Source organism: Beta vulgaris, chromosome 3 (assembly GCF_026745355.1).
Source record: "Beta vulgaris subsp. vulgaris cultivar EL10 chromosome 3, EL10.2, whole genome shotgun sequence".
NCBI classification, from domain to species: Eukaryota; Viridiplantae; Streptophyta; class Magnoliopsida; order Caryophyllales; family Amaranthaceae; genus Beta; species Beta vulgaris.
The window spans coordinates 54,792,681-54,818,862 of NC_079204.1; the positions used below are offsets into that span (position 1 = coordinate 54,792,681).

General features: G+C 33.3%; 4 protein-coding genes across 4 annotated transcripts; 3 read left to right on the forward strand and 1 right to left on the reverse strand.

The window, feature by feature from the left end:
- Window positions 1–1,286: 1,286 nt before the first annotated feature.
- On the forward strand, window positions 1,287–2,779 carry LOC104889739 (disease resistance protein RGA2-like). Its single transcript, XM_048640608.2, has one exon. It carries the CDS (start codon window positions 1,292–1,294, stop codon window positions 2,369–2,371), a length of 1,080 nt encoding a protein of 359 aa, XP_048496565.2. The 5' UTR covers window positions 1,287–1,291; the 3' UTR covers window positions 2,372–2,779.
- Window positions 2,780–5,762: 2,983 nt separating this feature from the next.
- LOC104889738 (putative disease resistance protein RGA3) lies at window positions 5,763–10,303 on the reverse strand. Its single transcript, XM_010675036.3, has 2 exons — window positions 10,023–10,303; window positions 5,763–9,533 (listed from the first exon to the last, which is right to left on the reverse strand). Exon 2 carries the CDS (start codon window positions 8,831–8,833, stop codon window positions 6,776–6,778), a length of 2,058 nt encoding a protein of 685 aa, XP_010673338.3. The 5' UTR covers window positions 8,834–9,533; window positions 10,023–10,303; the 3' UTR covers window positions 5,763–6,775.
- Window positions 10,304–16,973: 6,670 nt separating this feature from the next.
- LOC130590668 (uncharacterized) lies at window positions 16,974–18,711 on the forward strand. The gene is made up of 2 exons (XM_057393194.1): window positions 16,974–17,266; window positions 18,285–18,711. The coding sequence occupies exons 1-2, from the start codon at window positions 17,069–17,071 to the stop codon at window positions 18,654–18,656; spliced, it is 570 nt and encodes a 189-aa protein (XP_057249177.1). The 5' UTR covers window positions 16,974–17,068; the 3' UTR covers window positions 18,657–18,711.
- Window positions 18,712–18,888: 177 nt separating this feature from the next.
- Window positions 18,889–23,356, forward strand: LOC130590857 (uncharacterized). Its single transcript, XM_057393442.1, has 7 exons — window positions 18,889–19,188; window positions 19,338–19,477; window positions 20,550–20,637; window positions 21,167–21,744; window positions 22,457–22,705; window positions 22,915–23,061; window positions 23,157–23,356. Exons 1-7 carry the CDS (start codon window positions 18,912–18,914, stop codon window positions 23,349–23,351), a joined length of 1,674 nt encoding a protein of 557 aa, XP_057249425.1. The 5' UTR covers window positions 18,889–18,911; the 3' UTR covers window positions 23,352–23,356.
- Window positions 23,357–26,182: the final 2,826 nt, after the last annotated feature.

The window sequence follows — 26,182 nt, forward strand, 5'->3', positions numbered from 1 at the left end:
GCAAACTCGAGCATCACCACTATGCTCCCACCTAGACTAAACATCCCCATAATAAAACACATCCCATAATAAATTGTTTTCCTTCCTTTTTCTTATCTCTCTTGTACACTCCTCTCAATACCTCCTTACTTTTCATTTCATTTTCTTTTCATGTCATCATTTTTCTTACATCGAACCAAACAACTAAAACTAATTTTGAAATTGTGTTTTCTATTATAAATTTTTTTTACATTGAAAATGTTTTACACCTAACTAAATGGAGCTAATCATTAAATTAAATAAATCACCTTTCAATCGAATTTGAAAAGTTTGTGAAAATGTATACTAATTGAAGGTTGAAATGGATTACAACTGGAGTGTGGGAACTAGAAAGCAGTGGCTAAGTAAAGCTGATTTTCCCAGTTAAAGACAAAAAAACGAAACTTCACGTACTTTATTAGCACTTAGCAAACAATAATATCCTATGCATTGCCAGTTTGCCACTTTATTAGTTTAAGCAGAAGAGAGGCAAACAGTATTTACTTCATAAAACATACTCCTAGCCTCCTACATCTTTCCTCTAAATTTGTCCAGCTACCATGAATCAATCCAAGATCACTTTCTCCGGCGAGAAAGCATCAACGCCGATTAGGACAAAGAACTCTTCGCTCAGTTCGAATGCCAAAGATAATGATACACAGCTCAAATATTTTACTGGGTACAAGGCAGAATATTCAGAGCACATAAACAATTTATACAAGTTCTGGGGTGTTAGAGAAATAGAGGCTTATGAGGATATGCTCAAGTGTATGAAGTCGCTTACGCGAGCAGAGGATTATGCAATTGTCTCATAGGAATGCTGGGACTGCTTGGTGTATTGTAGTCTTTTCCCTAAGGATTACGAAGTTGATGGTGATACGTTGATTCAGTTATGGATGGCAGAGGATCTCATCATGGAAGAGAATCCAGAAGAAATTGCTGCTGCCTATCTTAGAGCACTTTCTAAGTATGGAGAAGTCGTTTCGTTGTTGAAACAAGACTATGGTACTGGGAAGATGTGGTACAAGATGGTTGGATTTGAAATTCCGGAACAAGTCCTTGAAAGGTCTAAAATCAATCCTGTAAGGGTGATCTCTGATACTCCTAGTAGTGTTTTGATTGATCCTATAGCAGAAACAAAACACTTACATGTTACTTTGCAGTGTTTACTCACAAAAGATCTTCAGGCTCTTGGAAAATTTACGAAAATGAGGACTCTTTTGTTGTTGCAGGATCATAGGGCTAATGTTGATTGCATTCCTTGTGTTTTTTCATGTCATTGCACAATCTTCGTGTTCTTGATTTGAGCAGAACTAAAATATCAGAGCTGCCAAGTTCTATAGGTAACGCGACATCTCTGCGTTTCCTTGACCTCTCTGAAACACTCGTTACAAGGTTGCCTGAAACCATAGAGTGCCTTCAAAATTTGCAAACTTTGAAGCTCCAAAATTGTCCTCGTCTACTAGCATTACCAAAAGCCACCCGGAAGCTAACAAGCCTTCGACATCTTGATCTTGGTACCCTTCGTCGTATACATTCCATGCCTGCTGGGATCGGAGCACTAACATACCTCCGCACTTTGTCAGAGTTTATTGTTGGTAGAGAAATTGGCTGCTGCATTAGGGAACTCAGAAACATGAATGACCTTGGAGGAAAGCTTTGCCTTTCCAAGCTTGAAAATGTTGCTGGCCTAGACGATGCTGAGGAGGCGAACCTCATATCTAAGCAACGACTCAAGAAGTTGGAGTTTAGATGGACTGATGATGAGTACCAAGAACATATCGGAGTAAATCATGAGGTGATCAGCTATCTACAACCGCACACAAGCCTCCAAGACCTACGGATAGTTTGTTATGGTGGATCAACATTTCCAAGTTGGATTAGCCACCTATCTTTTGTGAACCTCACAAATATAACCATTTTTAAATGTGCAAACTGTCAAATACTGCCATCTCTAGGCCAGCTACCTTCACTTGAATCACTCAGTTTAATCGAATTGATTGGAATTAGATTCATTGATATTCACTTCCGGAGAAACAAGTTCAATCCTTCTGCTGTTTACGAGGAGGATCAATTTGTTGCATTCCCAGCACTGCAGAAATTAGAGATGAAATCAATGATTAACTTAGAAATATGGAGCAACATCGGAAGGTTCGACTTACCATGTCTACAAAAGCTTTCAATCAAGAATTGCACAAAATTAGCTGCTCTTTGTGAGCTCACAAACATGATTTCTCTTGAATATTTGGAATTAAATCAATGCACCAAACTTCCATCGTTGCCAAATCAGCTAGAATTAATGCCTACTTCACTTAAAACATTAGTGATTGAAGATTGTCCTTGTTTAGCTTAAGTTGTTCCATGGAGGCTCAAGATTGGGTTGAAAGTCAGCATAGTCCTAATTTGTTCATATACCAACGCGAAGAAGGGGCCGAAGCAGGGGCCGAAGAGCAGGGAAGGAGGAAAGCAGACCTTGTGCTTGCAAACTCAAAGTCAGATTCTCAAATTGCCTGTTCTGATTCTGAAGCACAAGGTTTCCTTTCCTCGGAGAGACAGTATGTAGCCTATAGGTAAAACTTCAACTATGGACAGTTTCTGTTTCTAAGTTCCTGCTCATTTTGAGCTCAAGCTCAACTGTTCATTATGTAATACTACATGTAGCATTAAACAATATCTTGAGACTCAACCCCTCAACGCCTTCACTTCTTTGCTCAATTTTTCATCCTTAGCAGTATTCTGTATATGTAATCCTATGGTCTTATCTCTTATGCCCCTCGTGCGGAAGGTCTCCTAACCTTTTGTATATGTAATCCTATGGTCTTATCTCTTATGCCCCTCAAGTTTTTTTTTCCAAAAGACATCCTCTGTATTCAAAAAATCATCTAATTTTGACTTTTTAGTAGTCTCCCAAGGCAAATTTTTCTAAATGATTATTACATGACTAAATAAGAAGAAGAACACTTCATCAATATCACAGGAAAGTATTAAGTACTGTTGTGTATCGTTTTATCTTTCTCACTTGAAATCTTGACACTATTCACAATTAGAGAAGATCATCTAAATTCTTCTCAATATATAAATATAAAGATAGTCATGTGAGGTCTTGTTTGATTCGTTTAAATTACCGTACCGGTATAATTTTTACTAATATTGCAGGTCGAAGATACTGAGAGAGTATCGAACGGTAACCTTTGAACATTACAAAACCATATACTCCATTTAGCATTCACAAGCCAAATAAATTTTAGTCTTAAAACTACATCTTGAGCTTGGATTGGCATCTCATAGTGAGATGCTAAAATGACATCTCACAAAAATTTTGGTACCTTACACATTTTGGTACCAAATGACTCTAATTTGACACCACTTTGACTTAACTTTGGTAGCAAATTTTTGTGAGATGCCATTTCGACATCTCACTATGAGTTACCAACACTTTTTCCTACATTTTAGGGTCCAAACAGTCTAAACAGGTCCGAATCCACTTTGAAATCTGCTAAATCTTATATCCGTAAAACTATATATATCCGATCTCTAACATCCAAAAATTTCAGATCTGCTGCTACTGGAAATCCGACATACAGCATAATTTTTTTGAATGTTTGTTTGTGAACTCTCAATTAGCTACAGCTACTGTCATTAGCAATATATTGTACCGACTAATGTGACCGACTTTTTGTTTTATTTTCTTTTGCAGTAAAATTGTTAAAATAAGACCCCATAATACATTGATACAGTGCTCTATTCTGAATACTGGATCAAGTATCTAATATCTGAAAAATCAAATCCACATCAATATCCTATAATAATCATTAATCTATGTATAAATTTTAGATTAGATATTCAAGAATCAGAGTTAAGCATAAATACGAGCCCTAAGTTTTAGTATTTTTCACTAATTGGGGACTCTAAGTTTTTTTTTCACCCTTAGAGTACTATGACCACTCTTACCCTATATTTTAATTGGTTGGGGTTAAAAACTTAGTACCTTGAGTTAAAAACTTAGTACCTTGAGTTAAAAACTTAATACCTAGGATTATCATTCCTTTGGTTGTTATTTGCGTCTTGAACCAAATTTGTGGAATGCCAAAATTACATTTGGTAGTACTACCATTCTTTCATTCACAGTCAACGTGCATTCACATAGAGGTTGACAAATCCTTAATCTATTGAACCAAAAAAAAAAGCCCAATTACATTAACATTAGTCCTTGCTAATTATAAAAAAAAAAAAGGCCAATTACATTTACACCTCTGTAACCTCTAATCGGTACCTTCTGTGTAATGCACTATGCATCATCATCATCATTCTGTGTAAGGCTAATTCAATAATGCCTTATGATGAGAACTAACTCATGTAAATTAAGATTTGAATATCTAGACTAAAGATGAATTCAAACACCCTTAGGCCTTAACCTCCCTTTCCTCTGTTATGCTCATAGATAGTTGGCATTTTTCTTCAATATAAAACATAATTTATACTGAAAACCTTAATTAATTAAAAATGAACAATTTCATCATCAACTGAATTGCTACAGTTCAATGATATTTTCATGAATAAAACTTAAAATTTATAGGAAAAAACGATTAATAAACCCTAACCCAACATATATATTGAAAAAGTTGAGTAATTGAAACAAAAAAAAAACTTTGGAGCAACTTACCTAAATTGGAGCAGCAAGAGTGCGAAATTGGAAGCAAAAACTGAGTTTGGATCAACAATAGTCTGACCTTAGCTTTGGGAAGCTTCTTGAACAGAGGAGATAAAAGAAAGTGAAACTTGTATTTGCAGTTTGATCAATTCAAGACGCAAATAACAACCAAATGAATGATAACCCTAGGTATTAAGTTTTTAACTCAAGGTACTAAATTTTTAACTCAAGGTACTAAGTTTTTAACCACAACTAATTAAAATATAGCGTGAGAGTGGTCATAGTACTCTAAGGGTGAAAAAAAAACTTAGAGTCCCCAATTAGTGAAAAGTACTAAAACTTAGGGCTCGTATTTATGCTTAACTCCAAGAATCAAGATAATCTATGTATAAAGAGAGACTACAAGTACAAGTCTACAAGAACAATAACACAATAATTCTTGCAAAAACAAGAGCTTATGGGTGCCAAAAAGTTAGTTTCTTTTTACTTATCATTTTAGGTAACGGCAACTTGATTTTAGCTTTGTTGAACAAAAGTAATAAATATAACATAGTTAAGTAAAGGAAAATTTGTTAAAAAAAACCTTTTGAAAGTTCACTTGTGCGAGAAAATTTTTTTAAAGCATTCTTTGCGAAAAAACCACAAACTTAATTTCTCTTGCAAGATGAAATATATTCCCATTTTCCGGTGTAGTTTTTGAGATGCATAGGGGCGGTGTTGCAGTTAATGGAAATAGATGGTTAAAGAAAGATAGAAGGGTCAACGCCGAAATTGAGAAAAAATACATCATAAAATGGGAATAAGTTTCTTCTTGCAAGAAAATTTAAGTTTGTGGTTTCTTTTTACAAAGAATGTTTTATAAGTTTTTTTTTTTTTGCAAATGAATCTTTAAAAGGTTTTTTTTGACAAATTTTCCTTAAGTAAAAGGACATTAATCCAAAATTACTTTCTTTGTAAATTAACTTTCATTGTTAGAAAATGGCTATACCATATATATCAGTTTTAATTTGTTGAAAGATTGTAAAAAGAAATAGTGAAATCTATGCACCAGAAAAACTCTATTATTAATATTTACTAACAACTCAGCAGAACATAAAAGTAATCTCATAACCTGGGCATTCTAGTCCATAAAAAAATCCTATTACAAACCAATCACAATCTAACTCTTTCCAAAATAATAAAATCAATTTTCCAAATGAAATCCGAAAAAGGATTATCAGTACAAAAGTGACTAAGTTTATCAGGCAAGTGTTGGTATCTGCACAAAATCAATGACTACATTGCGTATGACTTTGATCTTTTCCCAATCTACACCTTGATTTGGTAAGCAACACTCCTTCAACAGATCACTTTTTACAATAATTAATGTTTCTAATGACAAGGGCAAGCCTTTCTCAGGCAATGCCTGCAACTCAGGACAGTAGCTTATTTCCAGGTTTCTCAAAGAAGCAAGCAAGTTTAGTGAAGGAAGGGCAATTAGATTTGGACAATCTATGATGTTGAGTTCACGAAGGCGAGGCATTTGAGTCGCTTGTAACCCGTCCCATTTCGTGAGGCTTGTCATGTCTTGGAATTTCAGAGACTCCAATGATGGGAATCCTGCATCCAATCCTATTCCTGAAAATTGAACACTGATGTTTTCTACACGATGCATCTCCTCAATATGAAGAACTTTCAGGTGTTGAAGTTTCCCCAGTGTTGGCAAGATGCTACACTGGTCACATCTTAGCAAGTGAATGCTAGTTAAGTTACACTCAGGACTACTAAGCCAACTTGGAAATTGAGCGCCATTATATCCTGTTACTTGTAACTCTTCTAAATTTTCATGTGGTTCTAAGGAGCCGAGGACATTTTCAGTGACTGATTGATGCGTTGAGTATCTGTTCCATTCAAGCTCTACTCTTTTAAGGAATGGCTTATTTTTCAACATTGCTTCCTTTGCTTCTTCCTCATCTTTGACATTTTCAAGGTTCGTGAGACAAATCGATCCTTGGAGGTTCTTCATATTCTTCAATTCTGTGAGACGATACCCATCCTTTCTACCTACCATAAATGCAGGAAGGGTACAAAGATTACTTAGGTTCCCTATCTTAGACGGCATAGAACTCAAACCCTTGATGTCAACCTCAAGTGTAATAAATGAAACAATTTTCTTGTTTTTTTGGGTAATTGAAGAAGCAGAGGACATTGATCAGCTTTGAGAAATTGTAACATATGAAGGTCAGTAATGGATGCTGGAAACTCTTGGATATCAGTCTTGGAAACATCAAGGAGCCGGAGATGTTTGAGTTTACCCAGAGACTCTGGTAGCTCACTTATATCAGTTCCACTCAAGTTCAGTACTCGCAAGGATTGTAGTTTCAGAAAAAGGGTGTAGCTGACTTGGCCAACGCTTATGTGTTCACTTAGGGAAAGAATTGTCCTAAGGCCCTCTGAATGTCTTTCTATATCCTTCCATAATGGCCTTGCAATACTTGGACAAAGCAAAGAAAGATGTCGACAATTTCTATATCGAGTAGTTATATCTGCGGAATTCAGCATCTGGCTTGTGGAACTTGAAAAAGCACCCACAAATTGCTCATCAAGCTGAATATACATGTCGGAGCCTATAAATTGAGAATAGCGGTGAACAAATTCGTGCATTTTATAGACATGTGCCTCTTGATCAAATGGGTGGTATATCTGAAGGATGGATTGGGATAATACATCATCGAAGTAATGATTGGCAAGTTCTTCTAAAATTGCATACTCTGAGCAGTCTGAATATTGGAAACCTGAAAATTGGGGTTTAATGTAGCCCTCTGCCAACCATAACCGAGCCAAATCATCCTTCCTATAGACATATTCTTTAGGAAAGAGAGAAAAGTAAGGGAAACAATTTTTCAGAAAGAAGGAGAGATCAGAATAATTTAATCTGAAAGCTGGAAAGATTTGTTCTCTGAATTCTGGCATGCACCACAAGTCTTTCTGTAGCATAGTAGACAAACTATGTTCTTGCTTCAAGGAGAGGCGGTTCCCAATCATATTTGCCACCAAAGGCAAGCCCTTGCAAAATTTCTCAGCTATCTGAACTGCAACAACTGCTGACATATTCTTCCCACAACGCGTTCGCTTGTTGACAGCTGCAATATCAGCTTTTTTCTGCAGGATCAACCCACAATCCTCATCAGACATCTGTTGCAAATAGTAGGAAGCAGTAGTGCTCCTACTAAGAGAAGCAACTATAGAGGAAACTCTTGGGTTGCGGGTGGTAATGAGAACGGCAAACACACAAGAGGGATCAAGGAGGAGAGATTGGAAATCTTCCCAATCTTGAGGCTTCACAAAATTGCACAAGTCATCAAGCACGATGAGAATCCTTCTCTCCTTGCACAAGCCCATAAACAGCCTTGTATATTGCTGCTCAGGGAATGGAGGAGAATAAATTGATCTGGCCTCTTTGATTTGCTCAAGCTGCAGGTCTAAGATCATCGAGCATAAAACCTTCATGAGATTGAAATCCCCCGACACAGGAACCCATAATCTGTGATCAAAATGACTTTGTATTGATGAGTCGTTCTTGACCACTTGGGCTAATGCAGTTTTTCCCACCCCGAACATCCCTGCTATCAGAACCACACTGCTGCTGCTTGATTGCAGAAGCAACCGAATAATGCTTTCTTTGTCCTGTTTTCTTTGGAAGCTTTCATCGTCAGGTACAATCATCGGTTCTTTGTCCACACCAAGGTGTCTCGCATCACAAAATCCAGGAGTTTTTACAAAAAAATGATATGGTGGATTTATTAGATGTAACAGATTTCTTTGCAACTCGCGGATTTTTGAAGACAAGCCCCATTTTGTCCAGTAAGACCAGGGAAATCCAGCATCCCCCTTCTCAAGAATCTCAAGATTGAGACCTTCTGTAAAATCTTCCGTCTCATAACAAGCTCTTCTGATATCTGCCACCCACTTTTGGTGCCAATTGCTCGATATCAGGTCCCGTCCATCTACATTATCAAGCATGGACTGAATTTTTACATAAGTTGCCTCGAGTTGTTTGAGCTCATCCTCCACATCAGAATGATATGCAAGACCAATTGTATCAGCAGCTGAAGCTTTGATCTTATCTACCAACTCTTGTAATAATGATGACACAATGAACCCAGAGACAAATTCTAAGGCCATTCTTTCCAGTAAATTGAGAGCAAGGAAGATAGTATGTGTCAGAGAGAGATGCAGGGAAATGGAAATGGAAATGGCTAACTACCCACTAGGCTGCTCTCATTTCTGATGGGAACTCATCGGCTTTCATAGAACAAGTGGAGGAAGTAGGTTGGAAGTTTCAACATAAAAGTGTTGACTTAACAGTCTTTTAAAACTGAAAAAAGGAAAGCAGCAGCAACAATGACACTACCCTTATTGGTGCATCATCTAGTCAATTCCCACGCATCCATCTCAAGATATGCTCGACTACCATCTTCGTAATATGACCTTCCTAAATCCTAAATGTCCAACACTTATACCTATATACTTCCCCCGTTTCGTTTTAAATGCAACAAATAAATAGATTTACAAATCACACCTTTGGTCGATTTGTGCATTCCTTTGAAGTTCGACCCACACTACTTAACAGTCATTTTTAAACAGCTCGTTGCCATCCAATATGACAACATCCTCGATCGACTCATATCATTGCTAAAATAACACTCATGTACTCACTTCTCATGATTCTAGTGTTAGCTGGCAACTTACTAATAAAATCACTAGTACTTACTCACTTCACCTGCAGTTCAGATATCACAGGCTTTTATCAATGTAAATTTTTATACTAACCTGTCCTCCGTTCTTTTTTTATTGCAAATTTTGATTTTTCCATTATTCACCCCTAAGTAATTCAAAACATAGTCATTAGAGACCTTATTTGACGAACTTCGTCACAATGTATATTTTCTAAATATCTTATTTGCATAATTATATAACATTATGACTAAAGATATTAATTTGTCAAGATTTTATCGTGACAATTAAAGAAGAACTGATGAAGTATATTTTGTCACTGGCATCTTTCTCAACAAGACAATCATGCTTACCTACTCATCTGACTTTCCCAGACAAAGCACTGAATATTTAATTAAGTGTAGATTAGAACTATAATGTATAAGAAATTCAATAAAAAATGCACAATTGTATTGTACTTATGAGAAAGAAAGATTAACTTTAGACTATAATTTTGGCTTATTCAAGGCAAAGATAAGAACAGAAAAATTAACTGAATGCATAGCGAACATTTATAGTTAACAAAAACATTAAAAATTCAAAGAAGTTTTACATGTTCTTCAATTTAATTAAAGTTCAAGGAAATACAAACACTTACTAGGTTATTGTCTGAACATATTTCCGCCATTATCGATTTTTCTTTCTCACTATGTACATGAATTTTAGGTTGAAACTTGAAATGTTGAACACTCCAATCATGTAACAGTGCACATCTCTCACAACTTTGGGAAAAATGGTGGATTTTCCACTGCGCAAGTTTGGCCCTAAAAAAAAATTTCCTTAGGTATCCTTGGGGTTTTGACGTAATTCTCAAATTATTCTTCACATTTGGGAAATTTCTCAAATATCCGGAACTTTGTGTTTGGGCTTAAAATACCTTTATCATACACTGAGATTCAAGTATATTAATTTCCTAAGATACCCTTTAAACTTCAAAATTCAATAAGGTAGTGTTTGGAAACTTGTATTTCATTTCAAATAATGGAATTGAAATCTTGAATTTAAAGTTTGTATTTCAATTCCTAATCATTGTTTTGTAAAGGGGGTTTGATAGAGGAGAGAGAAATGGAGGTTTAATGGAGGAGAGAGAAAAAGTGTGGGTTTATTAAAGGAGAGAGAAATAAATATTAGAAAGAAAATGAGTGAAGTTGAAATATAAATACTCATGAAGTTGGGATATGTCATATGTATGGGAAGAGAATTTCAAATGACAATGTAATAGCTTGAATTTCAAATTCTACTAATATAAGCTTTTGATAAGAATTTGAACAAATTCCATGATTTCAAATTCCATGCCATCCAAACACTAGATTTCATCCAAATCCAGGATTTGAAATGAAATCTTGCTATCCAAACATAGCATTAAATATTTTAAAAAGGTAATGTTATATGTAAGCATTAAATACATTTCTTTAAATGGAAACAGTTTAAGAATTGAAGACACATTTTCACATCAATTAAGGTAATAAATACTTGATTTAATATTTTATTTTCATTTTAAGCACCTTATATAGGGCTATGTATATCATTTTCCTTTTAAAAATTAAACCAAAACTCAAGAATACCTCAAGAAATTTCAAACAAAAACAACGTGGCAACTTAGGGGTATTTTGGTAATTCTAATTTACAGACTAGAGGTATCAACTTACCGTTAAGTTGGTAAATGGTAATTTACAGTTATGTTGGTAATTTACAGTTAAGTTGGTATCAAAATTAACCAAAATAAAAGTTTGTTATAAAGTAAGAGTCAATTTGGTATAAATCTAATTTGGTTTCAACTTTATGTAAAAATAAATAAATTTGATTTTAACTTAACTTTGATTTGATAGTTATTATTGGAGTCTCCAAAGAACTCCAATAGTGAATATCAAATAATAAAACAAAACCCAAATTGATTTTACAAAAAAAAATCAAATTTTGGATTTAGGATTTCAAAATAAAACCCAAAGTGAATATTTTTAGTGTCTCGACACTAAGAAATGAACAAGAAGTCATGATATAATCCTACATATGGTTAGACAAAGAGGTGGTAAGCGGGTCATATTGTATGGGTAGGGTAATTACGGGTCGAGCCAATTTTATGTTCGGATTAGTTAGCATAGGATGCGTTTGAGAAATGAACAAGAAGTCATGATATAATGCTACATATGGTTAGACAAAGAGGTGGTAAGCGGGTCATATTGTATGGGTAGGGTAATTACGGGTCGAGCCAATTTTATGTTCGGATTAGTTAGCATAGGATGCGTTTGAGAACGGGTCCATGAAATTTCGGGCCATATCGGATCGGGTTAAATCGAACCGGGGTAAAAACAAGTTTTCAATCTAGCAAATAAATAAAACACATATAAGACTAATAAAGTGAAATAATTAATGGATAGTGGCTAAATCATATATAGTATTTCATGTCAATTTTTTCCTTAAATTTGTTTAGAAAGAAACTAATATAACAACTTTTCGATTCGGGTTCAGATAATCATTATCGAGCAAATTATATGTCGAAGCACTTTCGGATCGGGGTATATTCAGGTTCTGAACATATTTGGGTCTATTTACTTGAATGAAGGTCGAAGGGCTTAATTAAGGTTTTCGCAATCCTTTGAACGGGTTATAAGGGCTAAAATAATACTTTTAGTTGTATTAAAAGTTTTGTACTTTGACCATTAGATTTTTTATTGTGCCCCTCTAGGAATCTCGTGGTAAAAAAGAATTTTCTTTGGTCTGCCTTTGCACAGAGCCATTTACCCACCCAGAGGATTCACTTGGAAGTCCAACAAGCCCCAAAGCCCTCCTCCGACATTGAAATTTTGCTTTCACCCAAATTTGAACCTTGATCTCCCATACGAGAGATAGGAAGCCATACTATTTGATTTGGATCCAAGGTTCCTTCACCATTAGATACTCTCAATAAATCCAATGGTATTATATTAGTACTTCTTATATTTTGTATTATAAGTTTATAAATCCTAACTTAGTTATCCACTCGTTGTTATTAAAATCTCGATTCGAATCTTATGATTCTATGATTTTATAATACGAAATTACCTTCTCCATTATGATCCTACTTAGAATTTTAATTGTGCAGTAATGATATGACCAATATGAAACTTCCCAACATAAAAAATGATGTCGAATCATGACTTGTCCGAGTCTGATCTGGTTTGCCGTGGGTATACCTAGAACTATTGGAGAATATGTTTTGACAATTTGACACCACTAGGTTGATTGAAGGAACAATACGTTTTGGGTGAATCGGGTTTACAATAATTTATTGTGTACCCAAACTGACTTTATCACATAAAAACTGACTATCTCTTACAAAAATTGACTAGGTTAGAAAAATGACTTTATTACACAAAAACTGACTATATAAAAAGTCATTACATCATACAAAAATTGATTATATCAAATGAAAATTGACTATATTTATTGTTTCTAGTGCACTATAAGTTTTTGTAAACTTGATCCATTAAGTTTTTTTTATATATCTCTATTATATAAGGGAAGGGGGGAACAATGGTGTCTTTTTTTGAAATACCTATTTTGCCCCCCTTTCCTTTCTAAATTACAGATTCACTTATAAATCAAAGGGGCTTCAAATCATAAATTTTTTTCATAATTATAACAATCGCTCACAAGTCAACTAAAATCATAAAATTGCATAATTTACATTATGTAAATCACTAAAATGAGGAAACTTTACAAACTACAACCTATGAAAAAATTGACTTGAAATCAAAGTTTCCACTTTCTTTACAATTTATGAAGTATTGTACTTAATTCAAAAATCAACTAAAAAATTATAATATTAGAAATCATAAATAAATTCAATAAAATTTCTATTTTATTCGTAGAATTTAACTTTGCAAAGTAAAAAAAAAAAAAAACAAAAAGAATGAGAGACTTAAGTGACAGAAACTAAACCAAACAAATTTTACAACTAAAAACAATTATACTTCGTATGTCTAATGTTCAAATTTTGACTCTTATGCCGAAGAAAATCGAGTTTCTGTTTCAAAAAAAATTCAAGCACGCATCGCGTGCGAAAAATTCTAGTATATTTGACCAAATAACATACTTCTCTCAAACAAGGAAAAAAAACGAAAAAAGTAATAGGATCACATTAGATTTTCATTTACAAATATGTAAGTATCAAATTGTAAGTAATTGATAACAATTAACAAAGCTATGAGATAGAATTCAGAGGGTAAAAAAACTTCCAGAACTTTTTGAATTAGTGGACGATACTGATTCACTGTGTTAGATATAATTTCAGGATACCAATTATCCTAACGGTGGGAAAAAAACTGGCTACCTAATGAGTAATCTATCCGCTAAAGATACACTTTAATATTAGTAAAGTCCCACTTAATAAAGTAAATAATTTTTTAACTGTCTATATCTAATAGGTTGTTTACCCGATGGGTTAATATATTAAGTGAAAGTATTGGGTCAGACCGTCTGACCCAATAGCTTCCGTCGGACGGGCCTGGCCAACAAAAACGCGCGGGCTTTCCTTTTTTTTTTCATATTTGTTTTGTTGATCAGCAGTTTTGTTTATTTTTAGAAAAAACATACAACGGTTATTAGGTCATTATCTTTTTTCGATTTTGAAACTGTTTTTTGGATTTCTGCTTGATTCTCGCTAGTTTTAAAACTGATTCTTCTTCATTTCAAAGAAACCGATATATTATTTACTGATTATTTCTAGAATTTTTTGCTCCTCTGCTTCTCTGCTTCTCTGCTGTTGAAACTTAGCGTGTTTTTTTGTTCATAATCCATTACATTTGCATCGCAAATATGGTGAAGAGGATTAGAAATGATGATTCTAGGTATAATTTCGTTTGTTTTTGCTGTAATTTTTTTTTGTTTTCAAAATTTGAGCGTTTTTGTTGTTGTAATTGTAATGTAGCCCGAAGTCGAAGAAGGTGAAGAGTCTTGGATCTTCAGGAAAAATTTTGGCAGTGTCTACTGCTGGGAAGAAGAAGAGAGAGATGGTGATTATGATCCAAGGTAGATTTCAAGTTCTTAGAGTAGTTTAGATATTTTTTTTTTCTATTTTTGAATGTTTTCAGTTTATCAGAGTATTTATTTCATGTTTTTAGGGTTTGTGTTTCAGTTTTTGTTGTTTTATACAGATGTTTTCAGTTGTTGTTGTTTTTCAGTTGATATTTGTATATTCTTTCAGTTGATTATAATATTCTTTCAGTTGCTACTTGTATTCTTTTAGTTGATGTTGTTTTCAGTTGATATTTATATTCCTTCAGTTGATTCTTGTATTGTTTCAGTTTATTCTTATATTTTTTCAGTTGATTTTGTTTAGCAAATAAGTCTAACTGAAGAGAAAATAAGTCTAAGTGAAGAGTTAATAAGTCTAACTGAAAAACTAAATAAGTTTAATTGAAAACTAAATAAGTCTAAGTGAATCAGTCTAACTGAAGAGTAAATAAGTCTAACTGAAGAGAAAATAAGTCTAACTGAAGTGTAAATAAGTCTAACTGAACACTTAATAAGTCTAACTGAATCAGTCTAACTGAAGAGTAAATAAGTCTAACGGAAGAGTAAATAAGTCTAACTGAAGCGTAAATTAGTCTAACTGAAGAGTTCATAAGTCCAACTGAAAACTAAATGACTCTAACTGAACACTTAATAAGTCTAACTGAAAACTAAATAAGTCTAACTAAAATCTAAATAAGTCTAACTGAAAACTAAATAAGCCTATCTGAAAAACAAACAAGTCTATCTGAAGCACTATATAGACTAGCTGAAAAAGAACAAGTCTATCTGAAGCACTTTGTATACTAGCTGAAAAACGAACAAGTCTATCTGAAGCACTTTATATACTAGCTGAAAACCAAACAAGTCTATCTGAAGCACTTTATATACTAGTGAAAACCGAACAAGTGTATCTTTAGCACTATATTGACTAACTGATAAAAGAAACAAGTGTAACTGAAGTAATGTAAATTTTCAATGAAAAATTTTAAGTGTAATTGGAATAGAATGAAATGAAAGAATAATTATACTAAATGAAATAATAAGGACTAGCTGATAAAGCAACAAGTTTAAGTGAAGCACAATAATGAAGTTACTTTGAATGACTGTAGAGACTATCTGAGAAACAAACAAGTCTAACTGAAGCACTATATAGACTATCTGAAAAATTAACAAGTCTAACTGAAGCACTATATAGACTAGCTGAAAAATAAACAAGTCTAACTGAAGCACTATATAGACTATCTGAAAAACAAACAAGTCTAACTGAAGCACTATGTAGACTAGCTGAAAAATAAACAAGGCTACTTGAAGCACAACAAATACTAGCTGAAAAATAAAGAAGTTACTTTGAAGGACTGTAAAGACTAACTGAAAAATAAACTAGTCTAACTGAAGCACAATCTATATAAGCTGAAATGCAAACAAGTCTAACTGAAGCACTATATAGACTATCTGAAACACAAAGAAGTCTAACTGAAGCACTATATAGAGTACCTTAAAAATAATCTAGGCTATTGTTTCAGTTGATGGTGGTCTGCTTTTAGTTAATGTTTGTATTCTTTCAGTTGATCTTTGTATTTTTTCAGTTAATGTTGTTTGATTAAACTTTCTTTCTTTCAGATGTGATAAATCCTTGTCTAAGAAGAAAGGCAAATCTGATTTATCACCAATCAAGTTTTCATTTTCAAGATCTAATCCCGATCAACAGAAAGACACATTTGATAGATCGTATGTTTTTTTCATTATTCTCCTTTTATATTATATGATTGTGTTATTTTTTTATGTTTTAAAGTTATTTTTGTTCACTTTTGTTAGGAATTTCACTGAGCAAGAAATAAAGTCAATTAATCTACAAGTATTGTCAGACTATTCCCATTTAAATGAAGTGGTTAGTAATTTCAGTGATGAGCAAAAAAGAGACATTAGGGATATTGGGTTTGGGAGTCTCTTAGATATTAGGATAAAGAAGTTTTGTCCTAATCTGAATTTGGAGGTGTTGTTAAATTACAATGCATCTGGAATGATGTTTTCAACAAAGAATGGTAAACTGATTTTTAATAAGTTTACCATTAGTGATGTTTTGGGGTTACCTGTGTCAGATAGAGCAGTAGAGGTTATAGATGATGATGCCTTTAGGAGGAAAGGTAGTCAGGTAGAGGCTGGAAGTGCCAGGAAGGATTGGCATAGGTTTCTTGGTATTTCTGATCCCAAGAAGGTATATATTGGTAGAAAAAATTGGGATGATTTGTTTAAGAAATATGAATCCGGGGATGATTTCAAGAAGTTATTTGTTATTTTTTCGTTGTCCAAGCTTCTATGTCCTATAGCTGATTTAGGGCCTGTGCTGAAATGTGCCAAGAGTTTAGAAGATGTATCTGCAATTTCAAGTTATGACTGGTGTGGATATATATTGAGAAGTCTTTGTGCTGCTGTTTTGGACTGTCATCAGTCTATTATGATTAAGAAGATTGAGCTTGGACAGAAGAAAGTATCATTCAAGCTTCGGGGATGCGTCAGCGCTTTGATCTTGCTGTTATTCACAACTTCAAGTGTCGTAATCTGGATTATTCAAATGTGAGTAAGCCATTTATCAGTTATTGGCAGGATGAGAAGGATTTGACTGATGTTGTGAAGCAGTTTGAGATCAACATGGATTTTATTCTGCCGGTGAAGCGTGAAAAACAGAAGGTTGAGTTTAAAACTCCCAGTGTTAGTGTTGCTAGTAGGAAGTCTGGTTCTCCTATAATTAAGGTGGTTGAGGGTCCATCACCTTCAACTAGGCAGCTTATCATGGATCTTCCTCATAGTTTGATGACTGATGAGGAAATAGATGCTCTTGGTGTTCCTGTGAGTTTCATTTATCTTATGTTTTTATTTTTTTTACTCTTGAACTCTAAGTGAAGACTGTTGACCTCTAACTGAAATAATGTCAGTTCTAGCTGAAGAGCAAATAAGAGTAACTTAAAAGTAAAGAAGTGTAACTTAGAAATAAAGAAGTCTAACTGAAACTATGTAACTGAAGAGCTAACAAGTCTAACTGAAAATTATATTAGTCTAACTGAAGAGTTAATAAGTCTAACTGAAAATTATATTAGTCTAACTGAAAACTTAATAAGTCTAACTTATAAGTAAATAAGTCTAGCTGAGAAGTAAATAAGTCTAACTGAAAATTAAAGAAGTCTAACTGAAGCACAATCTATATAAGCTGAAATGCAAACAAGTCTAACTGAAGCACTATATAGACTATCTGAAACACAAAGAAGTCTAACTGAAGCACTATATAGAGTACCTTAAAAATAATCTAGGCTATTGTTTCAGTTGATGGTGGTCTGCTTTTAGTTAATGTTGGTATTCTTTCAGTTGATCTTTGTATTTTTTCAGTTGATGTGAAACTATTAACTGAAGAGTTAACAAGTCTAACTGAAAATTATATTAGTCTAACTGAAGAGTTAATAAGTCTAACTGAAAATTATATTAGTCTAACTGAAAACTTAATAAGTCTAACTTAGAAGTAAATAAGTCTAGCTGAGAAGTAAATAAGTCTAACTGAAAATTAAAGAAGTGTAACTGAAGAGTACATAAGTCTAACTGAAAACTAAAAAAGTCTAACTGAAGAGTACATAAGTCTAACTGAAGAGTACATAAGTCTAACTGAAAAGTAAATAAGTCTAATGAAAACTAAATAAGTCTATCTGGAAACTAAATTAGTGTAACTGAAAACTAAATAAGTTTATTTATATTTCATTTAAGTTTTCATTTGATAGTTTGATTCTTTCAGATGGTCCTTATATTTCTGTTTATGTTGTTTCTGTGTCATCATCATATTGATTTGTTTGTTTATTCTATTTTGCTCTTTTAATTGAAGGAATATGTGAAGAACATGCACAAGTTGAAGAGGAATGCGCTTGCATTCTGTCAAGTTAATTTGGAGATTGCCCAGAATATTCGTGAGGAAGGCGAGAAGCTGTCTCAAGACAGTATTTCTCTGGATGATAGTGAAGTATTTAACCCAGATTTTCTGAGTCAAATTGACGACATATGCAAGCGTCATTTGGAAGCGAAAGACAGTGCAAACAAAGTTGATCCTACAATTTCACTATTGGTGAAGCGGCCTGTTGAATTGGAGATTGGAAGAATTGAAAATGTTCCTGATTTGGATTCTGGTGTTCATGGAGTTGATTTGAAAGAAGGAAGTAAGTTCCTTTCATTATATTATTTTCATGTTGTAGTTTTGTAATCTGGTTGGAATAAAAATTTTAGACTCTAAGTGAAAGAAATGTTTAACTGAAGAAGTGAAATAGCTAACTTTGGAACTCTAACGGAAAGAATAAAATGACCAACTGAAAACTTTGACAGTCTAACTGAAATAATATGAGCACCAGCTGAAAATGAGATGAATACTAAATGAATTTTTTCAGTTTATGTGTATTTAGCTGTTTTGTTATGTTTTGAATGAAGATGATGAAAAGAAGGAGAGGAGGATGAGAAGAAGATGAATGCTGATGATGATCAGCATAAAGAAGATGATGATGATGATGATGATGATGGTGATGATAAGGATCACCAGAATCATAATGAGAGAAAGGATGATGATGCTGATGATAATGGTGATCCTGGTCTTCAAGGAGATGAAGACAAAGGAGTAGATAAGGATGCTGATCTTCATGTAGATGAAGACAAAGGAGGAGATAATGGTGATCCTGGTCTTCAAGGAGATGAAGACAAAGTAGGAGATAAGGATGCTGGTCTTCATGGAGATGGAGAGGAAGGTAATATTCTAACTGAAATAATATTAATACTAGCTGAATATCATATAAATACCAAATGAAACTTTTTGTATTTGTTTTTATTTAATCTGGTGGAAAAATAGTTTTAGTTTGTCAATGAATTTATTCATTTCTTTTGTTTTTGAATGAAGATAATGAGAAAGAACCGAAGGAAGATGGTAAGAAGAAGACTGGCAATGCTGATGATGATTGTGGTCTTCAAGGAGATAAAGAGGAAGGAAGAAATAAGGAGTTGGATGCTGGGGTTTATACAGAAGAGAGAAAGGAGGAAGTAAGTTTCTTTCATGTTATTCCTAATTGAAAGAATTCAATGACCAACTGAAAAATGTGATGCTCTAAAGGAAATAATATCTTATAAATAACAACTGAAATACTGTTTTAGTTTAACTGAAAACTAATTAAGTCTAACTGAAAAGTATATCAACTGAAAACTAAATTAGTCTTACTGAATCAGTCTAACTGAAGAGCAAATAAGTCTAACTGAAGAGTAAATACGTCTAACTGAAGAGGTAATAAGTCTAACTGAAAACTAAATAAGTCTAACTGAAAACTAAGTTAGTCTAACTGAAGAGTAAGTAAGTCTAACTGAAAACTAAATAAGTCTAACTGAAAAGTATATCAACTGAAAACTAAATTAGTCTAACTGAATCAGTCTAACTGAAGAGCAAATAAGTCTAACTGAAGAGTAGATACGTCTAACTGAAATCTAAATAAGTCTAACTGAAAACTAAGTTAGTCTAACTGAAGAGTAAGTAAGTCTAACTGAAGAGAAAATAAGTCTAACTGAAGTGTAAATAAGCCTAACTGAAGGTTAATAAGTCTAACTGAAAACTAAATTACTCTATCTGAACACTTAATAAGTCTAACTTAATCAGTGTAACTGAATAGTAAATAAGTCTAACGGAAGATAAAACAAGTCTAACTGAAGTATTATAAAGACTAGTTGAAAAAATAAACAAGTCTAACTGAAGGACTATAAAGACTACCTGAACAATAAACAAGTCAAACTGAAAGAATATTCAGACCAACTGAAAATTTTGATACTCTAACTTTTTATATTTTTTTTTTTTTTTTTGTTTTTGAATTAAGATTTTGAGAAAGAACAACCAAAGGAAGCTGATAGGAAGAGGAGGAATGCTGATGATGATCAAGTCAAAGGGGCTAAGGATAAGGATAAGTGTAAAATTTCTACACACGTCCCTACTCGCACCGCTGCTGGTATTGATATTGTTGATCTTCGTACTCCAACTCCTCCTCCTCCTCCTCCTCCTCCTCCTGTTGTTGAAGCAGTTGAGAATGTATATAGCAGAAAGTCTTGGAGAGTTGATTCTTCTGCTAAAAAGAAAAACATTGCTGATTTCGATGCCCCTTCATTCCAACTATTAACTCCTAGTCCTGTTGTTGAGGATCTTCCATACAGTGAAGAGAGTGGTGAGGGTGTTGGAAGTTCAATTCCAATCATCACTCCAGTAAATGTAAAATATCCTCGAGTAAGTATAGTTTTAGTTTCTGTTTTTTTATTTTTCTGTTTTAGTTAGTGTATGTTTCTTGTCATTTAGTATATGTTTTATTTCAGTTAGTGTATGTTTGTTTGTTGTGAGTTAGTATCAGTTTATGTTTGAGTTAGTGTAAGTTTCATGTCAGTTAGTGTTTCTTTTTTGTCAGTTAGTATTATGTTATGTTTCAGTTAGTGTATCATTCTTGTCAGTTAGTAATTGTTTAATTTTCATTTGGTTTATGTTTCTTGTCATTTAGTATCTGTTTTATTTTCAGTTAGTGTATGTTTATCTTTCAGTTAGTATATCTGTCATGCTTTTTTAATATTTTAATTGAATGCAGTGTGATGGCTCTTATTCTGATCAATCATCATACAAATCCTACAAACCTCAGAAACAAGTAAAGTCAGAAATCCCTTCAACACCTGAATTATTGAAGGGGTGGGACTATGACCCTTCTTCAGAGAAAGTTGGGAAAGTTGTGAGGGTTAAGGAACCAGGTGATGATTATGACGATGAAGGTTTGGAGGACCTGATTGATAGGATTGCTGATCATGGAGTTGAATCATCATCTGACAAGGCTAAAAAAGAAGAGTATGATAATGAAGCTGGTGTTGTTTCATCTTCTACGCCTGGTTTGCATGCTGTTCCTGTCAACAACCATGGCATAATATTATGTCGAAGTTTGCAGCATTATAATAGATATTTGAGTGATTTGTCTCCTGACCAGAGGTTGCTGGTTGATTATCTATTTTACAATGAGTATGAAGATGTTGCATATATGTCATTGGATACAGATTCTGAGGAAGTGAAGATGAAAAATGACATTATGCAAAGTGAACTTACAAGTGATCTCATTGTGGATTTTGATAATCCTCATAGCAACTATGCGGTTCAGCTGTACAAATTCGACTTAATTAGCATGCCTCGTCAAGGTTGGCTGACAAGTGGAGTTATTGACGGATGCGCTTTCATGTTCAATAGGCAAGAAGAGGAATCACCTTCTGCAACAAGGAGATTTTGGTTTAATATTATGCCTTTTGTAAGTGTTGTTATTGCTTAGTTTTATATGTTTGTTTTCATTTGGTCATATTATTTTGTCAGTTAGTCATCTTCTGTTTTTCAGTTTGTATGTTATGTTTTTCAGTTGGTCATATTATGTTTTCAGTCTAATAAAAAGTAAATAAGTGTAACTGAAAACTTAATAAGTCTAGCTGAATAATAAATAAGTGTAACTGAAAAATAAAGAAGTCTAACTGAAAACTAAATGAGTCTAACTTAAAAGTAAATTACTCTAACTGAGAAGTAAATAAGTCTAACTGAAAGCTTAATGAGTCTAACTGAAAACTTAATGAGTCTAACTGAAAACTTAATGAGTCTCAACTGAAACTTAATGAGTCTTACTGAAAACTTAATAAGTCTAACTGAAAACTAAATGAGTCTAACTGAAAAGTAAATTTGTCTAACTGAGAAGTAAATAAGTCTCACTGAAAACTTAATGAGTCTCACTGAGAACTTAATGAGTCTAACTGAAAACTTAATGAGTCTAACTGAAAACTAAATAAGTCTAACTGAAAATTAAATTTGTCTAACTGAGAACTTAATGAGTCTAACTGAAAACTTAATGAGTCTAACTGAAAACTTAATAAGTCTAACTGAAAAGTAAATAAATCTAACTGACATTTTAAAAAGTCTAACTGAAAACTAAACTTAATGTTTCAGTTTGTCATAATATCTATTTTCTTTTGTTGTAGAACTATATCAATTGGTTGTGTGCTGAGAAGGTAAAAAAGGTTCAGTTTGAGAGTGAGATTGCTGAAAATGAGATTATTTTGAAGAACCTGGAGGGCACTAGGCAGTATGATCAGAAGTTTAAGGAATGGGAAGAAAACAAGAAAAAGCTTATTACAAAAGATGATGATTTATTCTACAAGAAATGTAAGGAAGCTATTTCTTCATGGGTGAAATCATTTCCACGCAATGATATTCGAGAAGCTGAACTGGTTAGTTGTATTATTGTTAACTATTTTTTTTTTGTTCAGTTAGTGTAATTTTCTCTTTCAGTTAGTGTATGTTACTTGTCAGTTAGTCCTAGTTTATGTTTTCAGTTAGTGTATGTTTTTAGTTCAGCTAGTGTTTTTAGTATTTCATTTCGTTTTTTGTTCTCTGTCAGGTAGACTTATTGCTTTTGCATCTTATGTTTATCTTCCAGATTTTTGTTCCTGTTCACAAGGATGATCATTATACTGTCTTGGTGCTGAACAAGAAAGCAAAAAGGATTGAAAATATTGACAATCGTACAGACATGAAGGACATTGATAGATATAAGCATGAGGAATTTAACGGTCTTACATACTTTGTAAGTACCTTTTTATGAGCATTTGTATTTTTTTTTTGTTCCATTTTATTACTTGTTTTTTAATTGTTGTTTTTTTTTTTGATCTTCAAATGCAGTGTCGTGCTTTTGATTCTTTTATGCAAGAGACTATGAGTGTCGTGATTTTGATCGTCTCCACCATTGGCAAACATCAACTCTTTACTTCCCTTGGAGAAGCAAGGACAACAATTTTGATTGTGGTGTCTATGCAATCAAAACCATGGAGCTGTATGACGGTCATAATACTAACCATGCTGCACTTGTTGACCTGAAAAGGGTATGATTACTTTATTTTGCTTGTTACATTTCTGTTTTTGAAAGTTTTTTAATAGAAAAAGGTATGATAGCAGTTAGTGAAGGACTTGAAAGACTAGCTGAAAAACAAAGATGTCTAACTGAAGCACTATAAAGACTAGCTGAGAAATAATGAAGTCTAACTGAAGCACTGTAAAGACTAGCTTAGAAATAAACAAGTCTAACTGAAACATAATAAATACTAGCTGAAAAACAATCAAGTCTAACTGAAACACAATCATTACTAGCTGAAAGCATTATAAGGACTACCTGAAAAACAATGAAGCACTATAAAGACTAGTTGATGTTGTTGTTTATTTTCAGTTAGTTTTATTTTGTAATTGTTACATTTTTGAACCTTTTTTAATAGTTTTGATTTTTTTTTTTTTTTTAGGCAGCCACCAAAAACCTTGAGCGGTGTAGGCTTGCTGTTCGTCTTGTGGACCATCCTTTAAACAAACTGAGAGAGAAAGTGAAGCATGACTGTTATGTTTGGTCTGCAAAGAAACCTGAACTGATGGCAAGACAGAAGATAAGGAAGGATAAAGAGGCTGTCCTAGATAAATTAGCATTTAATCGATCAAAGAAGACGAATAGAAAAGAAGCACACATTTTACGGCGAAGGAGGGATCATGAGGCGAAAGTAGAAGATGTGTTGAATAATAATTTTGGAGACAAAGTGAAAATAGAGCAACTGTTGAAATTTCATTATTTTAGGTGCCAAACTTTTTTTTATTATTATTATAATGTACAGTAGAAATAGAAACCATTGAATTTTGCAATGTACAGTACAAATAGCACAGAACTCATTTTACATTTTATATCTTGTTCTTTAATGAATTGTACATTTACACTTACTTTGAATGGAATACATTTGTGTAAAAATGAAGTTGTTTGAAAATTAATTGGAAAAATACAAATACCAACTGAAAAATGAAAAATCTAACTCATAATAATAAGTGTATGACATATATTTGTAAATATAAATTTTAAGTCTAACTTATACACTGTAAATAGTAGCTGAAAAACAAGCAAGTCTAACTGAAGAGTTATTAAGTCTAACTGAAAAATAAACAAGTCTAACTGAAGCTCTATAAAGACTAGCTGAAAAATAAAGAAGTCTAGCTGAAGCACAATTAATACTATCTGAAAAATAAATAAGTCTGACTGAAGGAAATTTAATACTAGCTGAAAACTACACAAGTCTAACTGAAGCGTAATTAATAGAGGCTGAAAATCAAATAAGTCTAACTGAAGCAGAAATATACACAAGTCTAATTGAAGTACAATTAATACAAGCTGAAAAATAAATACGTCTAACTGAAGCATTTTAAGACTAGCTGAAAAAGACACAAGTCTAACTGAAGCAATATAAAGATAAGCTGAGAAATAAATTAGTCTAACTGAAGCAGAATTAACACTAGCTGAAAAATATACAAGTCTAACTGAAACTGAATTAATATAAGCTTAAAAGTAAACACGTCTAAATGAAGCACTAGAAAGACTAGCTGAAAAAAAAAACAAGTCTAACTGAAGGACAATAAATACTAATATTAATGAATTTCGAGTAGCTTAGGAATAAACAAGTGTAAATTTCAATACAATTACTGAGTGGAATACAATTGAAAACTAATATTATTTGAACACTATTCAACTTGAGGTACATTTGGGGTTTTTGTTCCATATTCGTTCGGATGCCTTGTCTTCATTTTACGCTTCTCAAAATGTCCTTTTACTCTCTTGTTTCCCTTTGGTGGTCTTCCTTTTGTCTTTATCACCTCAGGATTTTCAACTGTTTGTCTTCGTAGTTCTTCATCTTCGATTTCTTGTTGTTTTTGTTGATCAGTCTTGAAAACTTCTTTCACTGATTTGTATAATTCCTTCAACGACTTGTCACATAATGTTCTTGCATCCTCATTTGATTGACATATTGACACTAGGTTGTAGAAATTCTTGGTTATTGCATGTCTCCATGGTGTCCACAACTGTGCATTTTGGCTTTGTCCTTGTCTGCTTTAATAAATGTTTCTTAGTCAATTAGTTCATTTGACTAACTAAAATTTTCAGATAGCTTAGAAATTCTTTCAGGTGGTGTGTTAATTGTTTCAGTTAGTTAAGTGTTAAACCCCACACCCCCAAAACCCCCACTACTAATATTCCCCCTCCCACACACAAAGAAAACCCCCAATTAATGTTCTGGTAGTAACATTAATTTATCAGTTAGTTATAGTAATGTTTCAGCTGGAGCCTTTTTTTTTTCAGTTCACTAATTAAATCTTTCAGGTGATCAGTTAATTGTTTCAGTTGGAGTCTTCAGTTTTTCAGTTAGTTGCTTTCATTTGTCAGTTATCATATTGATTTATTTCACTAACCTTGAACATTCTCCCATACTGCTGACTTTGCAAGTCTTGTCCATCTCTTAAGGATATATTTTTGTGGTATTTGAAATATGCTGAACATGTGCATGACCCTTATTATGTGAAAGCAAAGCATCCCGTCTCTGTGAAGCATTGACATGAGCACACTAATTCTGTTGTCGCCTCATCGTATGCTACTGTATGTGAATTGCTGAAATCTTCTTCTGGTGAGACTTCAAACAACTTCAGCTGTGAGTTTTCTGTTGCAAATGCTCGTAAAAATGATGCCATTGCCCACTCATACTCTGTTTCAAAGTCATTATATAGTGCTAGTGTGTATACATCAGCAGCATGTTTCAGAAGCTTTGATTTGGATTTGACGGCTTTGGGACGTTCAGTTCTGTTCCGGAAGTTGTCACTAGTTTCATTGCTTCTCCATCTTTTCACTGTTT